We start from the raw sequence: 20702 nt of genomic DNA, 5'->3' as shown, positions 1-20702 counted from the left end.
CATTGGGGAACGTTCTATAGTTGGTAACTATTTCTATGTTAATATTAAAAATGTCAATGTTGTTAAAAATAACTATCCTGCAACCTTCTGGGAACTTTATATTATTGTTGCAAAAAAATTAATAAAAAGAGCATTCCTAGAATTATATTATTTAGTTCCCAAAACAATAAAAAGACAGGAACCAAAAACTAATGTTAGGGGAACGTTCTGTGTTTGCTGTGAAGCCCCTGAAGCAAACGTAATACTTGGCTTTCAGAACTGAAAATTATGGAATTATTCCTGAAGCAAGAAGAATCAGCAGACAATAAAACTGGACAAAAACAACAAGCTGTTGATAAAATTATAATGAGTTTAATCAATCATAACTTGAAGTACAAAAAATAATAAAAATTAAAACTAATAAGACAGATCTCTGAAAAAAAATGAATGAGTTCAAATTAATATCACATTCATGTCTCTGTTGAAAGTGTTACGGCCTCTTCTTCAGCTCCTGAACATGAAAGTGAAACCCGAGTGAAACTCTTCCCGCATTGATCACATGTAAAGTTTCTCTCCGCTGCGGATCCTCATGTGAATCTTCAGACTTGATTTACATTTACACTTATTTTTCCTTTCTCGTTCGCGTCCATCAGGTCTAAAAGAAACATTAAATCATGTGAGATTTCAAATGAGAGACAAACGTGAAATGAAAAGTGAAGCTCAAAGTCAAGATCACTGATGAGTTCAATAGTCATTTTAATCCCATCAAATCTGGTCAACAACGGCTGTGCACGATTATGATCTATTTTAATGTCATGAAGATGATTTGTGTTTTAAGTCACTAGTTTGGTCATGAAACAATGTAAATCTGGTGAGCATCAGCATGTTATTCATCAAGAAGAATGAATGAGGAATCAAGAATAAACACCAACCTCTTTGTTCTTCAGTCTCTTGATGTTTCATTCTGCAGGTTCTGGATCACTGGATCTCTCTGTCCTCTCCTTCCAGATGCTTTCTGGCAGTTCTGCTAAAAACAAACAAGTTTCATTTCTTACAGACATGATTAGAGAGGAATAATCAATATTTCAGACTCTGAACTAAGTGACCGTGATCATGTAACTTAAGATTATCAGTTTTTGTCGAAGCCACAACAACACAACAAACAAAACTAACATAAATCACCTAGTGCTGAAACAATACGAGCCAAGTTTTCCTAAACATGAAAATGCTTCATATTCAGCACTTCAAATAAACTCTTAAGCATACAGTTTAACACGTCGTTCAGATGCATGTGATGTTTACTCTGATGTGGTATTCCCTTTGTGTAACTTATTAACCTTTATTTAACCAGGCAAATCACTGAAGAACAAGCTCTTGTTTTTTATAACACGGTAACACGGTAACAGCTTGACAGAAAAAAATCATACATTACAAAACACACACATACACATTCATTTAAAACATTTACAAGCTGTGATAAAAACAATCCCTGGTAGTTTATTAAATGCAGAGATTGAAATAAATGATTGTAATTTTCAATGACTTTCTTATATTTAATAGTTATATCTTTATCAGTAAATGTAAGAAAGTCATGTGTGTATTTCCATTGTTTTCCTTCAATGCTTGTCCCGAGAGCGAGCGAGTCTCTGTTCAACTTTACAGAACGAGCTCCAGGACCTCAAGTTGATGAAGAGCAATAATTCTGACTAAAATACACATTGGTTTATTGTACATTAATCTACATTGTTCATAGAAGATTAACATGAAGGATTTAAAACCTACATTTAATGTCTATGAAAACAGAAACTGTAGCTAATGTGTCATATAAACAGATATGAGTTCTAAAACATTATCAATAATTCTAATAACATGCCAGATGAGATGGACTTGGCAATTGCGAAGATGTTTTCATTGTTTTGTTTACTTTTCTGACAATGTATATAAAAAATATTTATGTGTTATACTTAAGAGTAAAGAGAATGGAATATTCACTGGAATATATATATATATATATATATATTAGGGCTGCACGATTTGGGGAAAAATGTCATATTGCGATAATAGAGGTAAATATTGCGATTGCGATATGCGAAACACAGATCATCTGCCTAAAGAAAAAAGTTATTTAGTCAAGAGCAAGTGTTTTTCTCTGTTCCCTTTGTTCTTTGATTAACTTTAGTGACAGATATAATTAGTGGCTACTGTGTACTGTCCCTTTAAGACCAGCCGCTGTTGACAGAGACGTGGATCTCATACGCGCCTCATTCTCTCACGAGTCACAACTCTTCACGTTCATCATAAGACTACTCTTATGTTATGAAGATACTCGCCAAAAAGACATATTGGCATAATTGTGTGTGTTATTGTTCGTTCAAGCTCGAAAGAGAACTGTATTCTGGCGTGCTGTTTTGTGCGCACACACAATATTAGCGCAAGTCTTTCTGTGTATCACATCAGGACATTCACAGGCAGCGCGTTCATTTTGGCATAGCCTACATGTGTGTTCGTTCTACCGCGAAAGGGAACTTCATTCTGGCGCGCGTCTATCTGTGGATCATGTGTGTGAGTGTGTATCAGGAGGACATTCACTGACAGCGCGTTCTTTTTTGTCTTATCGCGCATGAATGGTTTAAAAGCATTTGCATGAATAAGAGAGCAGGATCATGTAACACTAGCCAAAGAATGCCAAAAATGAACAGATGCTGCGTTAATTGCGTTAACAGTGCTAATTTGTTTATTTAAAGCTACACTGTGTAACTTTTTTAGTTGATTCTTAGCAAAAAACACTTAGTTCTTTCAAAAATATATGTGCTCATTAATGTATATTTACTTCTTTCAAGTAATAAAGTATTCTCTTAAGTTTATAATCTGCCATTGAAAGTACATACGGGTGAGGGGTTCGTATGCCGGTCGCCATGTTGCCCCTCCATCTTGAAACTACATTAGCCAAAGAGGGACATACCTGTAAATTCAAGCTTCGCCTTTTGCGTTTTTCACTCAGTGACACCGTGACGAATGCGAGGGGGAGATTACTCGCGAGCTCGCGAGTGCCGGCAGATTTGAAAGATAGTGTGGTGTGTGTGTGTGTGTGCGTGCGTACTCACATTTGAAAGAGAGAATTAAAACGTCAACGCGACAGACAAATCAGCAAGACCATAGTCAATATTGGAGTAACTTTTCCCAGATGGAAAGAGCTCATGAGGAGAAAAGATTTTAAAACGGACGCCGAGGTTGCCTGCTTTCTTCTCGACAGGTAATTCAGCCTGTTGTAATTCATTTGTGTAAATTCGAAGTTTTATAGTTGCTTGTCTAACCAATAGCATGGTTGTGCATAACGCCAGAACGACCTCTAGTATAACTTCATCCTCGCGTCAATGGTGAAAAAGTATTGTTTACCTTGTAACATAAATCTGTGCTGCGACGGATCACAGGTAATGAATAGTTTTAAAGGCGCAATTTTTTAAGCTATATATAAAAAAGGACACTGAACGTTTTAGTTATTTTTAATTGCTTTTACTTTGTACACATTGTAACGTTAGCCTAATCTGATTATGCTGGGATAGCCGATTCCAAGGGTGACGTTTACCTCCTGACATCTGTCCTGTAGTTTTATTCATTTTAGACGTATTGTTTATTATTGTCATGGACGAAGTGATAACTGGAAGCCATGTTAATCTTGGAATAATACGGCCACCGTAGGAGTAAAAACGCCCTCGGAATTGAGAGGAACAGAAACTAAAATTCATTGGGTAGTCATATACAATTTCACCGCTAGATGGGGGTAAAAATCACACAGTGTAGCTTTAATATAAAATCGCAGCATTTTGCGTCATATAATCACGTAGGCTTCACATCGCGATTGCGATACGATTAATCGTGCAACACTAATATATATATATATTAGGGGTGCGCCGATCCGATATTCGGTATCGGTATTAGTCCGATACTGGCCAAAATCACTGGATCGGATATTGCATGAATCGCGGGAGTATAACCCGATCCGATACGATCGCGTCCCTTAGTCCTAAATTGTCATACAAATGCTTAACAACACCTGAGAGACATGCCGTAAAGAGAGATGAGCAACACGCGTCACGCAGGGTTACCAGATTTTCACATACAAATCCCGTCCAATTGCTTCTTAAAAATAGCCAATCGCGTTTCGGGGTGGGAGAGACCGCGGACTTGGCAACACTGGCATCACGTGAACGGTAGCTAGAGGTGAGTGAGGTAAGCCCTCTCAGCAATTAAGTTATCATGTCAGCTGTGTGGAGTTATTTCAAATAAGACGCGATACGTTCATAATTAATAAACTACACAGCGCGAGCAGGAAGCGGCGCGCCTCACGCGGGCACGGCTTATGCTCCGAGAACGGATTACTGCAATAGTGATATAAAACGCATCTTCCCCATGAACAACACAAAGTAAATACACTCGCACGTAACACACACACACACAGGTCTGTTAACTTAAGCAATACTTAATAAGGTAGTCTAATATTTTTTCTGACTAACAAATTACTGACACAGTAAAGGGTAGATTTAAATTCATAAAAAACGAAATTTAAATAAAGTAAAAAACGAAATTTAAATAAAGAAAAACAAAATTTAATTAAAGAAAAAAACGAATTTAAATAAAGAAAAACGAAATTAAGTTAAATTAAAAACGAGATTAATTTAGATTGATAATAAGGGGTAAAAAGCTTAATACATTTTGTTTCTATTATTCTATTTTCCACAATGTCAAAGCAACGCAGCTTAACCCAAAATACAAGCTCGCAGGCATGCACTTCTGTCCTTACAAACTCCGCTGTTCTGCGCTCTAGCCAGAGAATACTCCCGTTGCAGGAACACTTTAGTAGGCCAACTGGCCAAGAAGCATCTAATAACGAGGTTGGGTTCCTTCAACTGTCCATCCTATTAAAAATGGCTAGGCTTTATAAAATAGTTGTAAAATAGTTCTCGGAGCATATAAGCCCTGCCAGCGTGAGGCGCGCCGCTTCCCACTCGCGTTGTTCTGTAGTTTATTAAAAGTTTATTCATTCTGAACGTGTCTCGTGTGTCTATCTATATTTCGTCAGATTTTATAGTGTTGAACATATTCAAGCGCGAATGAGAACCATTTCGAGGGGGATGCCAGGTGTGCAAAAAAAAAAAAAACCCGAATATTCGAATGTCAAATTCTCAAATCGAATACCAACCTACCGAGCGAATATTCAAATAGTCGGGTACAGCCCTATTATTATGACTATATAAGAGTTTTGTGTTACATCCAGTTTTTGGCACTGGAATTATAATTTTTGTTTTATTTGCACAGTTGCACTTTAAATTTCATCAATTGAATGGTGCTAAATAATTAAAAATGCTGCTACAAGTTCTGTTTAAAAATTGTTTTAATAAAATTTAAGCAGCAGTATTGCACAACTGAGTCATGTTGTGGGCTACTTATTTCTTCCTTTAGGAAAGTAGAACATTTATTGCACTGTTTGAGCATGATGCTTTTTAGATGGCTAGGTTAAGCACAGTGCATCCTCCTGACAAATGTGTTATTAACAGCTTAATTAAGAAAAAAATATATGGTATTGTATCGGTATCGGTATCGACAGATACTCAATTGTGTGGTATCGGTATCGGTATCGGACATAAAAAAGTGGTATCGAGCCACCCCTAATATATATATATATATATATATATATATATATATATATATATATATATATATATATATATATTCCCGCGAATATTCCATTCTCTTTACTCTTAAAGGAGAACTCCGGTCAATTTTAACATTGAGCTCATTTCTTTGTAAATTTGGAGTGCTGTCAGTACAGAAAACAACGACAAAAATCGGTGTTGCCTACACCGTGTTATCCTCTTTTTATAATTTGCACCCTGTTGACTTCAATGGGGCAAGTTTTAAACCTGCTTTTAGCCTCTTAACATCCTTGATGTGTCATTACAAGTGCACAGCTAATGTGAGTGATTCCTTCAGAGTGAACACGAGTGAATCTGACTGCAGTAGATGTGAAAGATATGAATACAAGTGATGTTAATTCAGCCAGCGCTCATTCCTGTATTTACATCCTGTTTTTGGTCGAAGTCCACAGTAGTCGATTGTCGAGTTCACGAGCGTGATAATAGGTAACTAAACCTTTGCGCATGAACTCGACAATCGACTACTTTGGACTTCAACCAAAAACAGGAAGTAAATACAGGTATGTGCGCTGGCTGAATTAACATCACTTTTATTCATATCTTTCACATCTACTGCAGTCAGACTCACCCGTGTTCACTCTGAAGGAATCACTCACATGACCTGTGCACTTGTAATGACACATCAAGGATGTTAAGAGGCTAAAAGCAGGTTTAAGACTTGCCCCATTGAAGTCAACAGGGTGCAAATTTTAAAAAGAGGATAACACGGTGTAGGCAACACCGATTTTTGTCGTTGTTCTCTGTATTGACAGCAATCCAAATTTACACAAAAACGAGCTCAATGTTAAAATTGACCAGAGTTCTCCTTTAAGTATAACTGTAGTTTTAAACCTTCGGTCTACTGTTTTCCTACACTTTGAAACATTTAGTTTTACAAATGGTTTAACAATCAGTGTTTAGTTTAACAATCTTTTAAGGATGAACAAATCATGGTTTTGGTCATCATATTAAAAATAACATTAAAACTGAATAATATTTAAAAAAATGTAGAGCTGGAAAAAGTGTGAATGGCTTGAAAGTCCTTGATTAGTGCTTGAATTTTACTCTCAAAAGAATGTATGAACCCTTAAATGATTAATGTAAAAACATTTGACTATTTCTGCCACAATACCATGGTTACACTGAGCATTACTACATTAAATCCACAGGGAATATTGGTGATTTGTGGACTTAAAAGCCATATTACTTCAAACTTCATGAACTTGTTCGTTCATGGCACAATGTTTCTCCTGGTTTCCAAGTCAGTGCCCATGATTTACTCACTCTCAAGTCAATCTAGGTGTGTGTGACATTCTTCTTTTAGACAAATACTTTCAGTTATATTAAAAAAAATGTCCTGGCTCTTCCAAGCTTTATAATGGATTATAATGAATTTCCATTTACATGAGCGCCACCTACTGTCAGAGAGCGAAAGTCAATAGATATCAATCAATCAATAAAGTGTCCTGTGCTCACCACACACACACAGGCTATAGGTGGAGAGGAGAGATTTGGCTATAGGGTGATGTGTGTCTAACTTACACAGAAGAGACTTTGTTGCTCAGCACATGAACATAAACTACTTACCGTGATCTCAGACTGCAGTGATGTGGTTTCTCCACTGCATGGATCTTCATGTGTCGCTTCAGGTGAGTTTGAAAAGAGAAACTCTTCCCACACTGATCACACGTGTGCGGCTTCTCTCTGCTGTGGATCCTCTCATGTGTTTTCAGATTTGATGACACACTGAATCTCTTGTCACAGTGTGAACACTTGTAAGGTTTTTCTCCAGTGTGGATCCTCTCATGTGTTTTCAGAGATGATGATTCAATGAATCTCTTGTCACAGTGTGAACACATGTAAGGTTTTTCTTCAGTGTGAATTCTCTGGTGCTTTTTTAAACTGTTCGCTGTAATAAAAGTCTTCTCACACTCAAAGCACATGTACTCTCTCACACCAGTGTGAGTTTTCTCATGTTTATGTAAATATTGCCGCAGTGAAAAACTCTTTCCACACACAGAACATGAATGCGGCTTCTCCTTCGTATGAACTGTCAGGTGTTTCTTCAGGTCTGATACACAGATAAATGTTTTGCCGCATTGATCACATGAGAACGGCTTCTCTCCGGTGTGGATCCTCATGTGTTCTTTAAGGGATGATGATCGTCTGAAATCTTTCCCACATTTATCACAATTAAACGGTTTCTCTCCAGTGTGGATCATCATGTGTAGCTTCAGTGGACTTTTAAGAGCAAAACTCTGTCCACACTGATCACACGTATGCGGTTTCTCTCCAGTGTGGATCATCTCATGTGATTTCAGATCTGTTGATCGACTAAATCTCTTGTCACAGTGTGAACACTTGTAATGTTTTTCTCCAGTGTGAATTCTCTGGTGCAGTTTTAAACTGTTCGCTTCAGTAAAAGTCTTCTCACACTCAAAGCACATGTACTCTCTCACACCAGTGTGAATTTTCTCATGTTTATGTAAAGATTGACGCCGTGAAAAACTCTTTCCACACACAGAACATGAATGCGGCTTCTCCTTCGTATGAACTGTCAGGTGTCTCTTCAGCTCTGATGCCCTAAGAAATGTTTTGCCGCATTGATCACATGAGAACGGCTTCTCTCCGGTGTGGATCCTCATGTGAACATTAAGGGATGAAGATTGAATGAAATCTTTCCCACACTGATCACACTTAAACGGCTTCTCTCCAGTGTGGATTCTCATGTGAACATTAAGATGATATGTGTTTGAGAATCTCTTTCCACACTGATCACACGAGAACGGTTTCTCTCCTGTGTGAATTCTCAAGTGGCGCTCAAGACCATATTTGCGTGCGAAACTGTTTCCACACTGAGTGCAGGTGAAAGATTTCTTAGCTCTTCTTTTCTTTAAAAATGTCTTTTTAGTCTTTGAGCGACTCAGAGGTTTTTCTCCAGGTTTGACATGATGTTCCTCCTCCACTTCACTCAGTTCTTCACTCATCTCGCTCTCTTCCATCAGGTCTGAAATCAAAGAAAAATGAATTAAATAAAATTCACTACATCAAAAATAATTCATTGAAAGAAATATAAATTGAAAGGGCATGAAAGTGAGCCCTAAAGTAATAGTAGAAAGTAGACAACTGTTTTAAATATTATGATAATTTGATAAATTGATTATTTATCAGTTAAAATAGTACGTTGATAATCAATATAAAATTTTCTCAAACCTCCCTTTACTGACCATTTGTTGAAGAAAAACCCAGAACATTCTGTACCATTTCATAGTTAAACTGTTTATCTAAAAGTGATGAAGTGCTTGAATGTTTCTAACATGAATGAATGTAGGGGTGGGCAATATCTTGACATTTAAAATATATCGAGATATTTTTTAAACACGATATGGATTTTGACATATCGTATATATCGATATATTGTTTGTAATTAAATTCTGATTTCACCAATTTGTTTGTTTGCCTTCTCTGTGCTGTGCCCACCTCCGCCTCCTTCGCGTGTTGTCTCATTCAACCAAGTCCCCCGAGTTTAATTTTGGCAAATAAATTTGGGGAAGATTGATGTGCCTGACCGGCCATCAATCTTCCCCAAATTTATTTGCCAAAATTAGTAATGATATTTATATGCAGGTTTATTAAAAATAGTGCAATATGTATTATTTATTCCTTTATTTTACAGTTAAATTATTATTTTTGTTTTTTTAATGTCGCAGAAGCACTTTGTTCCATGAACTGCCTACCTATTTGCACTTCAATAAAAAAATACTTTGTGGTATTTGGCATATTTGTTTTTGCAGTAGTTTTTGGGGGTTATTTTTCCTGTAAAGATATCGAGATATATATCGTATATCGAGATATATTTTTTGCTCCATATCGCCCAGCCCTAAATGAATGAATGAAGAATAAAAACCAACCTCTTTGTTCTTCAGGATCTTCAGTGTGTTTCATTCTGCAGGGTTCTGGATCACTCATGTTCTCACTGTCCTCTTTAATAAACTCAGTCTTTGCAGATTTCAGCTCTTCCTGATGCTCTGATGCTCGTCTTCACTTGTAGCTGATGGGAATTTACAGCATTTATTGGGGAATTACAGTGGGAGGAGCTTCACGGATGATGTGACCGCTGTGGGAGGAGCTTCACTGATGATGAATTACAGTGGGAGGAGCTTCACTGATGATGAATTGTAGTGTGAGTTGATCTGCCAAAATCAAAAATATATAAGTTACTGAGTTTGTTTTATGTTCATGGACTACAGAATATAATAATGTCAATTTTCCCAAAATATAAATAATGGTAAGAAAAACAGTTGAAAGCATAAACAGTGTGGTGGCAAACAATTTTATATTACTGAATAAGAGACAAACATGTATCAAATGACCGCGAGAGGAGGGCATCCTTCCTTCATTATTGTCCTGACTCACCCCAAGGTTATTTCTCTAGGATAAATGAAAACATGTCTCAGTTATAACGAACACATTGTTGTTACATTATTTATCAAACATGCATTAGGGTTAATAACAATTCACTGTTATATTCATGTAGCAGAGAATCATGGGACTTCACACGCAATCCCGTGCATTTTATTACCATCATGTTTTCTAAGTTTCTATGAATATAAGAAAATGCAAACACACAGAACATATACAATTTCTACCACAACAGAAATAAACATAGGCAACATATAGTAACGATCAAATACCCTCAGTCTGTTGACACCAATGAAATGAGCTTTAAGTGTCCATTTACAGGAGATCTGAAGACATCATAAATGAGGTGAAAACGTCTCTGGTTACTTACGTAACCTATGTTCTCTGAATAGAAAACGAGACGCTGCGGATAGCGCAGTGGGATATTCTCTGAATGTGCCGATTGTCTGAAGCCCTATAGAATCACGCCAATTCATTGGCTGATGGCGCCCGCGCAATCTGGCTCCGCCCCGACGCTCTTACATCGCATCATTACATATTCGCGTGCGCCATCTGCTCCTCAGATTTCTCTGCCGAAAAGAAAACTGTCAACAGCGCGAGGAGCTTGGCAGCTAACGCAGCGTCTCGTTCCCTATTCAGAGAACATAGGTTACGTAAGTAACCAGAGACGTTCTCTTTCATAGGTTCACTCAACGCTGCGGATAGCGCAGTGGGAACGGACTACCAAACTCGCCAAGCCAGAGCACTTACCATGATTGGTACATAAATGAGACAACGACCAAGATGAGTTCAAACAGAAAGAACCTGGGAAACCGGGGTCATGTCAAGATCCAAATTATAGAACCTTACAAAAGTGTGCGGAGAGGACCAGCCTGCCGCAACACAAATGTCCTCCAAAAGTGCTCCTCTAGAAAGAGCTTGAGAAGATGCCACACTTCTGGTGGAATGTGCTCTAATGCTAAGAGGTGAAGGCAAGCCACACACCTCGTAAGCCAACGAGATAGCTTCTGTGACCCAGTGAGAAATCCTCTGCTTTGATGCAGCAAGCCCACGGTGGCCAGCACCGAAGCAAACCAGAATCTGGTTAGATTTCCTCCAACCACCTGAGCGGTCTACATATATCTTAAGAGAACGAAATGGGCAGAGCAAGTTAAGTTTCCTATCTTCCTCAGAAGAAAATGGAGGAGGGTGGAAAGCGTTAAGGTTAACCACCTGCGAGCGGAAAGTTGTGGAAAGAACTTTGGGGACATACCCTGGTCTCGGCCTCAAGGAAACCTTGACCAAGCCAGGAGCAAAGTCCAAGCAAGACTCGCTAATAGAAAGAGCTTGTAAGTCTCCTACCCGCTTTAATGAGGACAAAGCCAACAAAAGAGAAACCTTGAGAGTCAGAATCCGCTCCGGAGCTGACTCCAAGGGATCAAAGGGGGTCTTCGTCAAACCCTCCAGGACAACAGAAAGGTCCCATGAGGGAACTCTAGGGGAGCGAGCCGGTTTCAGGCGCTTAACCCCACGCATGAAGGCCGAAACTAACCTTAGTTTCCCCAGGTGAATCTTGTCCGATTCCCTATGTGCTGCAATAGCTGCGACATAAACTCTGAGAGTGGTAGCAGCTGCTCCAGAAGCAAACTTCTCCTGCAGGAACTCCAGTACTGAACCAACAGGGCAGTTAACTGGGCTCCTATCATGTGCTAAGCACCATGTCTCAAAAACCTTCCATTTGGAAGAATATAGCCTCCTTGTAGAAGGGGCTCTAGCACTCGCAATGGTCTCCTGAACGTCAGTTGGGAGATTAGAACTTAATGCTAACGGCCTCTGATCGGCCAAACATACAGCTTCCACATGGGCGAGGATGCCATATCCCTCCCTGCAGCTGGGACAGCAGGTCTTCCCTGACCGGGATCTTCCAGGGGGAAGATTCCAGCAGAGGAATTAGCTCCGAAAACCATGGCTGAGACGGCCAGAACAGAGCTACCAGGAGGAGGCGGACTCCGCTCTCTCTCACTCTGGCCAAGACCGCTTGGATCAGTTTGATGGGCGGGAAGGCATAGAGTTTCTGCATTGGCCAAGGGTGAGCGAACGCATCTATCCCTAATGGAGCCGGGGGACTCAGGGAGAACCAAAGCGTGCATTGGGACGACTCTTGAGATGCAAAGAGGTCCACTTCTGCTTCTCCGAAAACCTCCCAGATCAGGGCCACCGTCTGGCGGTTCAACATCCATTCTCCCAATCTGAGTTTCTGCCTCGACAGAAAATCTGCTGCGAGGTTCAGAACCCCTGGGACATGAACCGCTCTTAGAGATAGGAATCTGCTCTGAGACCACAGGAGAAGGTGACGCGCATGCCTGTCTAGGGTGCGTGACCGAGAACCCCCCTGCCGGTTCACATGAGACACCACTGCCATTTTGTCTGTTCTGACAATTACATGGTGTCCCTCCAGAAGAGGGAGAAAATGATGCAGAGCCAGAAAAACGGCTCTTAACTCCAGGCAGTTTATGTGCCAAGAGAGAGTCTAGCCAGTCCAGACCCCACACGCTGGTCTGCCCTCGAAAACTGCTCCCCAGCCGGTGAGAGAGGCATCATCGTAATCATGTGGCGACGAAATACCGCACCCATGCTGACCCCTTTCCGAAGAAAAAGAGGGTCCCGCCAAACTGACAGGGCTCGAAAGCAACTGCGCGATTCCTTCAGTAGGCGAAGGGTTGGCCCGGAGGGCCGAACCCCTGAGAGCTTCATCCACCACATGAAGGGTCTCATGTGGAGCAGGCCCAGCGTGAGCACGGAGGTGGCCGCGGCCATTAGGCCCAGCATCCTGCGGCAAGTGCCCACAGACACATGATGGCCTAGCGAAAAACGGGCCAAGCATGTCGTCAGACTGGAAATCCGTGCAGGAGCCAAGCGGGCCTGCATGAGAATGGAATCCATGTTCACCCCCAAGAAAACGGTGCTTTGAGCCGGAGCAAGAACACTCTTCTCCGAGTTCAACCTCAAACCGAGAGACTGGATATGACTCAGGACGATGTCTCTGTGGTGGGTCACTAGCTCCCTGAACTGGGCTAAAATGAGCCAATCGTCCAGGTAATTTAGAATACGGATGCCCTGGAGCCGCAATGGGGCCAGAGCTGCATCCATACACTTCGTGAATGTCCTCAGGGCCAGAGCAAGGCCGAAGGGAAGGACCCTGTACTGGAACGCTCTTTCTCCAAAGGCGAACCTGAGGAACTGCCTGTGTCGCCGTACAACCTGGATGTGAAAGTAAGCATCCTTTAGGTCTACTGTCACAAACCAATCCCCTGGCCGAATCTGAGATATGATAGCTTTCAGCGTCAACATCTTGAATTTCCCTTTGTAAAGGGCGAAGTTCAGTCGGCGGAGGTCCAGTATGGGACGCAAACCGCCGCCCTTCTTCGGGACCAGGAAATAACGGCTGTAAAAGCCCCGCTCGGTTTCCCCTGAAGGAACCTCCTCTATTGCTCCTTTGAGAAGGAGGGATGAAATTTCCTGCTGAAGTACAGAAGCCTGAGTGGGGCTGTCTACTACAGTAGGAAAGATTGCGGCAAAACTGAAGAGTGTAGCCGAACCGAACTGTGCGAAGAACCCAAGACGATACCCCTGGTAAGCACTCCCATTCCTGAAAGAAATGTGAAAGAGGAAGAGGGATGTTTTAATGCAGACGACATACCTGAGTGAGGGTGCCGTGTTGACGTCCGTGGGTTAGAGAAGTTGACTGTGCAGGAGAGACCTTGGCGTCCTGGCACGTGAAGGGAGGCATCGATGTTGGGGTCATGGTGACCAGGACCGCCTGCTCCGGAGGAAAACGGAAAGTGCCTCCGAGGATGCGACCGGCAGTTAAAGAGAGTGTCGGGGGTGAGGGGAGAAAGCAAAAAGCGTCTCCTTCCTCCCGCGCCGGGCTGAGTAGAGATGGTGAAAAATGGCCTGCACTTGGCGAAGGTGACAGGGCAAGGAAAGGAGAGCTGGGAGGTGGGCAGAAACGCTTGCGCGGTCTGTCCCAACCTTGAGGAAGCAGAGGAGCTCTCCTTTTTCCGACCGGAGAGTCAGGAACGGCTCTGGGCCGCCGGAGCGGTCGGTTTGTCGGACCGCTTCAACTGGAGGCGCTTGTGAGGCCATTGACGGGGAAAGGGGCGACCGCGGGCTCCCCAAACCGAGGTAGGTGGGGGATGCACCGGTTCGCTCCTCCTGGAAGAGAACTCCGGTCTATGAGAGGGACGTTCTCTGGGTCGAACAGGGGAGGGAGCAGAAGGTTCCCTAGCCCTCCTGGGCATGAACTGTCTGAACGCGGCCGATTGGGATTTGGAGGAGCGGAATTTCTCAATCACCGTGTTGACCGCCTCACCAAACAACCCTGTTTGAGAAATGGGGGCGTCCAAGAGGAAAACCTTCTCCTTGTCACGGATCTCCGTGAGATTAAGAAGAATGGCCATAGTGTGCAGGGTCATGCCTGCCTGCCCAGCCGCCATGTAGGATTTTCCAATGAGAGAGGAAGTAGTCCTACATGCTTTAGAGGGGAGGAGGGGGCGTGACTCCCAAGACGGCGCAGACGACGGAGCAAGATGGTCGGCTAAAGTCTCCTCAATCGCCGGAATAACCCTGTTCCACAGAACCTACTAGGTTGGTGAAATCAGCAGCTGCCGCATTAGTGAGGCGCGCAGAGAAAGGCTGCTTCCAGGATCTGGAAATCTCGTGATGCAGATCACTGAAAAATGGCAGCTTTCTCCGTTGAGGCCTAGAACTAGGGCCACTGAGAAGCCTCTCGTCGAGTTTTGACGACTGAGATTCGCGGGGCTCTTCGGGCCAATCAATAGCGAGCTTCTCCATAGCGCGCAAAAGTACGTCAACGAGCTCTGCGTAGGCCGCAGTAGGCCGCGCTTCCTGGCCTCTCGGCGGGATAACCTCATCGGCGAGAGTAGGCCCGAAATCCTCGGAGTCGGAAGCCTCGGTAAAAAGTACATCCTCCGACCCGAAAGAAACCGCGTCGCGTGCTCCCGGGCTGGGGCGCAAATAATCGTGCGAAAATTCGACTGGCTTGCCTCATGCATGCCGAGGGGAGGGAGGGAGAGAAAGAGCGGGGCTCGTCTGCTCGAACTTCACATCCTCAAGCTCTACATCCGAACCCCAAGTCGCGGATCCTCGAGAGGCCTCGGGAGCGCGACAGGGGGAGATGAATGATTCCCTCTCAAAAACCGCGAGCCGCGATTTGAGGGTTTTGAGCAACAACATTTTCGCAGAATTTGCATTTAGACGATCCTATGACTGCCTCGCGCGCATGTGGAAAACCCAAACATTTGACACACTTACTGTGAGGGTCGTCGATAGCGATGTAACGAGCACATGGCGGAGTACAGCATCGGTATTCCATGGCAACTTCACCGTAAGGAGAAACAGAGTTCCGCTTGAACAGTCGCAGAAGCGCCGAGAATAATCCAGAAGTAGGCCTATTTCGAGCTCAGAAAAATCACGAGCGAGGGGCAAACGTGACCGCTTCGTTCTGAAGGCAGAGAAATCTGAGGAGCAGATGGCACGCGCGAATATGTAATGATGCGACGTAAGAGCGTCGGGGCGGAGCCAGATTGCGCGGACGCCATCAGCCAATGAATTGGCGTGATTCTATAGGGCTTCAGACAATCGGCACATTCAGAGAATATCCCACTGCGCTATCTGCAGCATTGAGTGAACCTATGAAAGAGAACAGGAACTATTGTCATGAAATAAAGAGTGTTTTCAGCAGATCTGTTAATATTGATGAGCCTCAGACTATCAACACTCATTCAACAAGCCATTCAGGATCATCAGCAGATCATCTCACTTTATTCTGAGTGTTTGCTGTTAGAAACACATTATTTGAGTCAGGATACATGATAAAAGCCTGTTAAACTGCTCTATTGAAAGACAATACTGTAATTTCTCAAACTATGACATGGATAAAACATCAATAACACAAAACAATGACACTCATCTTCCTCAACCACTACAGATTACAGCAGCATAATGTCCAAATTAATCTAAATATATAGTTTGATCTTATAATAATTATATTAATCACTACACAGTAAATTTGAAATCCAGAAATCAACACCAATGTACTTACCGTAAAACTTCAAATAATAGCCCGGGCTTTTATTTTCCCAAATCGCCGAACTGCACCGGCTTGTATTTGAGACAGGCGTCTATATGAGACAGGCCTTTAATGTAGTGTTGAGACTTCCCCCTGTGCTGCAATATACATTTAGTTTTACATTCATTTACAGAAATCAGCTGGTTGAATGAAAATTGCTGATGTTCCCCGATTTTCAGTTGATATTCTCAATTAATTCACTTAAAGGAGAACTCCGGTCAATTTTAACATTGAGCTCTTTTTTTTTTTTTTTTTTGTCAATTTGGAGTGCTGTCAATACAGAGAACAACGACAAAAATCGGTGTTGCCTTCACCGTGTTATCCTCTTTTTAAAATTTGCACCCTGTTGACTTCAATGGGGCAATATTTAAACCAGCTTTAAGCCTCTTAACATCCTTGATGTGTCATTACAAGTGCACAGGTCATGTGAGTGATTCCTTCAGAGTGATCACGGGTGACTCTGACTGCAGTAGATGTGAAAGATATAAAGTGATGTTAATTCAGCCAGCGCACATACCTGTATTTACTTCCTGTTTTCAGTTGAAGTCCAAAGTAGTCGATTGCCGAGTTCACGCGCGTGATCATAGGTAACTAAAACTATGCGTGTGAACTCGACAATCGACTACTTTGGACTTCAACTGAAAACAGGATGTAAATACAGGTATTTACGCTGGCTTAAATAACATCATTTTTATCCATTTTGCCCCATTGAAATCAACAGGGTGCAAATTTTAAAAAGAGGATAACACGGTGTAGGCACACCGATTTTTGTCATTGTTCTCAGCACTCCAAATTGACAAAAAAAATTTGCTCAATGTTAAAATTGACCGCAGTTCTCCTTTAACGGACGCTCTGAGGTAAAGCGTTCAGACTGCAGACTAAGAAATGATTGTATTTAATTGTACAGTACAATCATAACATAGTACAGACATGATCTTAATTCCATAATATCCTTAAACATAACAATATTGCTGGCCATTGCTGGCCGATGTGCAATACCTCGAGTTGTCATAGGCGCGGCGCTAACTCTCTCTGCCTGCCTTGCTTGCGCTAACAGCTCCGCCCAAATGCGCAGGGCTCTCTTGCGTGCGCAATCTGCTCCATAGAACCGGCTTAAACAGACGATCTGACGGGTTTTAGAAGATTAAATACAACCCGAAACTAAAAAAACAGACCAGGCCTCTATTTGAGACCGGCCTTTATTTATCCAAACCTGTAGCCACACCAGGCGTGTAAAAGAGACAGGCGTCTATTTGGGACTCGGCTATTATTTGAAGTTTTACAGTAATTTCAACACTTCAAATGTGTAAATATGGGAACAACCCTCAAAGTGTTAGTTCGACACTTTCAAGGGTGTTGCCTCTCGCAACACCAACACAGAGTTACAACATGAACACTAAGAGAGTGAAATATGAACACCTATTCTGCATTATCTACTTTAAAGAACTGTAAAATACACTGACAAATCATGTAATCTGAAAAAAAAAAAAAAATTCACTTTGAAATAAACACATCACTTTATATTACTCTTTAAAAACTGTTGTGTTGAGGAAGTGAATCACAGAGGTCTATGGAATAGGATAGTTAAAAGTGTCACTGTGTTGAGGAGTGAAGATTTTAATGTATTGATCTGAGAGGGAGTACATAGTGTGTGTGTGTGTGTGGGGGGGGGGGTCCTGTGACTGTGCCTGTGGTTGAAAATAAGTGACCTCTGAGATTTTAATGTATTGTTCAGATCTGACAGGGAGTACAGAATAGTGTGTGTGTGTGTGTGTGTGTGTGTGTGGGTGGGTGTGTGTGTGTGTGTGTGTGTGTGGGATCCTGTGACTGTGGTTGAAAATAAGTGACCCTGGTTGCTTGAAGGGACCGAGAATGTGTGTATGACCTGTGAATGAAGGGATATGAAATGGTGTGTATTAAAAAAAATAACTAAGGGAAAACAATTGTTTCAAGATATTATCCATATAGAATACTGTAGTATAAAAAAGTTAAAATAATAAGACATATATTTAATCAATAAATGTAATAATATATATATTAATAGATGAATACAAGTAAGATTGCACATGCTTAATATATTATATATTATATCTGAAGACGTCTACAATTTGTATCTCGTTATCCCTGAAGACAGAGTGGATAAATGATTCCATTGCAGATCAATACGTTTGTGTTAAGAGAAAATAACTGATGCAGTGCGCTGAATTTAGCAAGACTGAGTGACCAAGTTTCATAATTATTTTACATAAATCTTAGAATTGTAGTAAATGGGATTTGTTGATTGAGAATAAATAATAAGAGTAATTCCTTGATGTTTGTTGAGGAACATTTTATTCACCTTTCTAGATGATTTTGAACAGCATGCAAAAATAGAAGAAAGATTGAAGTCTGATTTTATGATAGGGAACATTATTTAATTGTATTATTCTCAGATCATCAGTTATATCATTTCTGATATAGAAAAACAGAACTAGTTTGCTTTTTCTTGCAACGAAGAACTTGCTTTACTAACATAGAATGGGGGAACTTCTGTGGTCAACCAGTGAGATTTTTTTTATATAAAATAACTAATAAAACGATGGTTAAAAAATGGAATGTAGATAAAGAGCTCATAGTAAAAGTTCAATTTGTTTCATGCAGATCTCTGAGTGTTCAAATTTCAGATGGCTTCTGTGACCCGGACGAATGGAAGCAACAAGAGGGCAAAGAGGCGAATGCAGAAAGAAGAAGAGAGAAGCGGGTGAGGGGTTCTCGGCTCCCCTCCTGAAGTTCAAAAAGACTCAGAAATTCTGATTTAATGCTGGAAAAGGTCTTACCTTTCACTTGAGACTTTTCCTGAGGACAAAGAGGAAATTCTGAGATGCAAAACTGTGGCAGGATCGATCAAAAGCCCAAACTAAGAAGAGGCAGAGAAACAACAGAGCCTGTTCTCCACTCTGCAACGACCTTTGAGTGACAACAAGGCTGACAAAACATGCAGAGCGACAGAACACACTGATCTAAAAGCAGAAGAACAGGTGTGGCTACTTCAATCATCACTCTAGAGACTGCTTCAAATTTGGTCAATTATTATATTAACTTTATTCTTCTTGATTATTCACTCATAGCAATTACTTATATTCTCTGCTAAACTAACCCTCTCTGCTTTAGGTACAAGTCCAGGCCTATAAGAAAAAGAAAATAGTGGGAGCTCAACTCACCAAATAGTTCAAACTGAGGCTGGATTTGATATAGTGAGGGCTATTATTTTCAACAACTATGGGGCTAAAAGCATGATAGAATTATTCTCTGGCAAAGAAAAAAATAGACACAAAATGTCAAAGAATTATTATTTTTGTTTACAAAACAAAGATACTGGTCACTCCCATCTTGTTTTGATCATTTTCTAGAGATAGATTGGAGAAGGAAAAATAACTCCAAATGGTCCAAAATTAGGAAATGATGTCAAAACTGGGATAATGAGATGGAAACGTTATTGGCCATGGATCCAAGATTAGGTAGAGCTCTCACAAAACAAAAAGATTATGAAAAAGTAGAGCAAACAAATGACAAAATGCATTTGAGAAATTACAATTGGCTGCCTCACTCTCAACCACACCATGCTTAGGCCTATTATTCTGAAATACTTAATCTAATTGAGTTTGAAAAAAAGAAAAAGAAAGAAGGGTTAATAACAACGGTCTTTAACTAAACATTAAGATCACTGACACTTCTGAATAGTGTTTGCGTAGCTGTGTTGTGATGTTGTTTGTCTGGTTTGGTTTTGTTTTATGTCTGTCATCCTGCTGATCCTACGATGTGTTCCCTTGTCTTTTAAGCACCGCCTTTTCTTTTCTAACCAATCCTGATGTGCATTTTGAAACCCAGCGCTCTTCAGGAGCACGCCGAAAACGACTGACACTCTGGATTGATGTTTTCAGGCAATATTACTATAAAATGCAGGATATTAACACTTGGATTATAACTGCATTATTTGCTAACGGACATCACGGGTATGTTTTCCGTTATTGTTAATGAACAGTTTTCTGAAGTAATATTACAGTGGTCAGAATGCTATAGAATTTGCACGAAATAATTTACATCCATGTTTTAATGTTGTCATATGGAAGCTTGTTTCCACCACAGAATAAAACATTTTAAAAGATAATTGCTACTTTTTATCTCACAATTGCGAGTTTACATCTTGCAATTCTCACTTTATTTCACACAATTGCAACTTTATTTCACGCAATTCTGACTTTCTATCTTGCTATTCTGAGAATCAATGTGTGCCCGTGGGTCGTGTTCACATGCAAGGGGCCTTTTGATGATGATTCTCTTGGGATTCAGAGAGCGCCGAGAGAGACTCTGTACCCATGTGTTGCTCTATATATCTGTCTTAGTTGACTTGTATAAGTTTGAGGGTCAATTTCTACACCATTGCATCTGCTTTTCATTAAGTGAACATCCTCATGTGCATTTCACTAGGGAGTAAAGGG

General features: G+C 41.1%; 1 protein-coding gene across 1 annotated transcript; it reads right to left on the bottom strand.

Moving 5' to 3' along the window:
- Positions 1–477: 477 nt before the first annotated feature.
- LOC307163829 (uncharacterized protein) lies at positions 478–7977 on the bottom strand. The gene is made up of 3 exons (XM_079880069.1): positions 7260–7977; positions 912–1006; positions 478–634 (listed from the first exon to the last, which is right to left on the bottom strand). Exons 1-2 carry the CDS (start codon positions 7895–7897, stop codon positions 958–960), a joined length of 687 nt encoding a protein of 228 aa, XP_079736195.1. The 5' UTR covers positions 7898–7977; the 3' UTR covers positions 478–634; positions 912–957.
- Positions 7978–20702: the final 12725 nt, after the last annotated feature.

The sequence above is a fragment of the Squalius cephalus genome, assembly GCF_949319135.1.
Source record: "Squalius cephalus genome assembly, chromosome: 1".
Lineage (NCBI taxonomy): Eukaryota > Metazoa > Chordata > Actinopteri > Cypriniformes > Leuciscidae > Squalius > Squalius cephalus.
Note: the sequence above shows the minus strand (reverse complement) of the source record. Positions and strands in the feature narration are given on the sequence as shown.

What these genes read in the sequence shown, in the direction of transcription:
- LOC307163829 (XM_079880069.1), bottom strand. Translation starts at nt 7,897, where the DNA reads ATGATGATCCACACTGGAGAGAAACCGTTTAATTGTGATAAATGTGGG. An exon ending in CACTGCAGTCTGAGATCACG is followed by an intron (nt 1,007 to 7,259) that starts GTAAGTAGTTTA and finishes GTTTGTTTTTAG; the next exon opens with CAGAACTGCCAGAAAGCATC.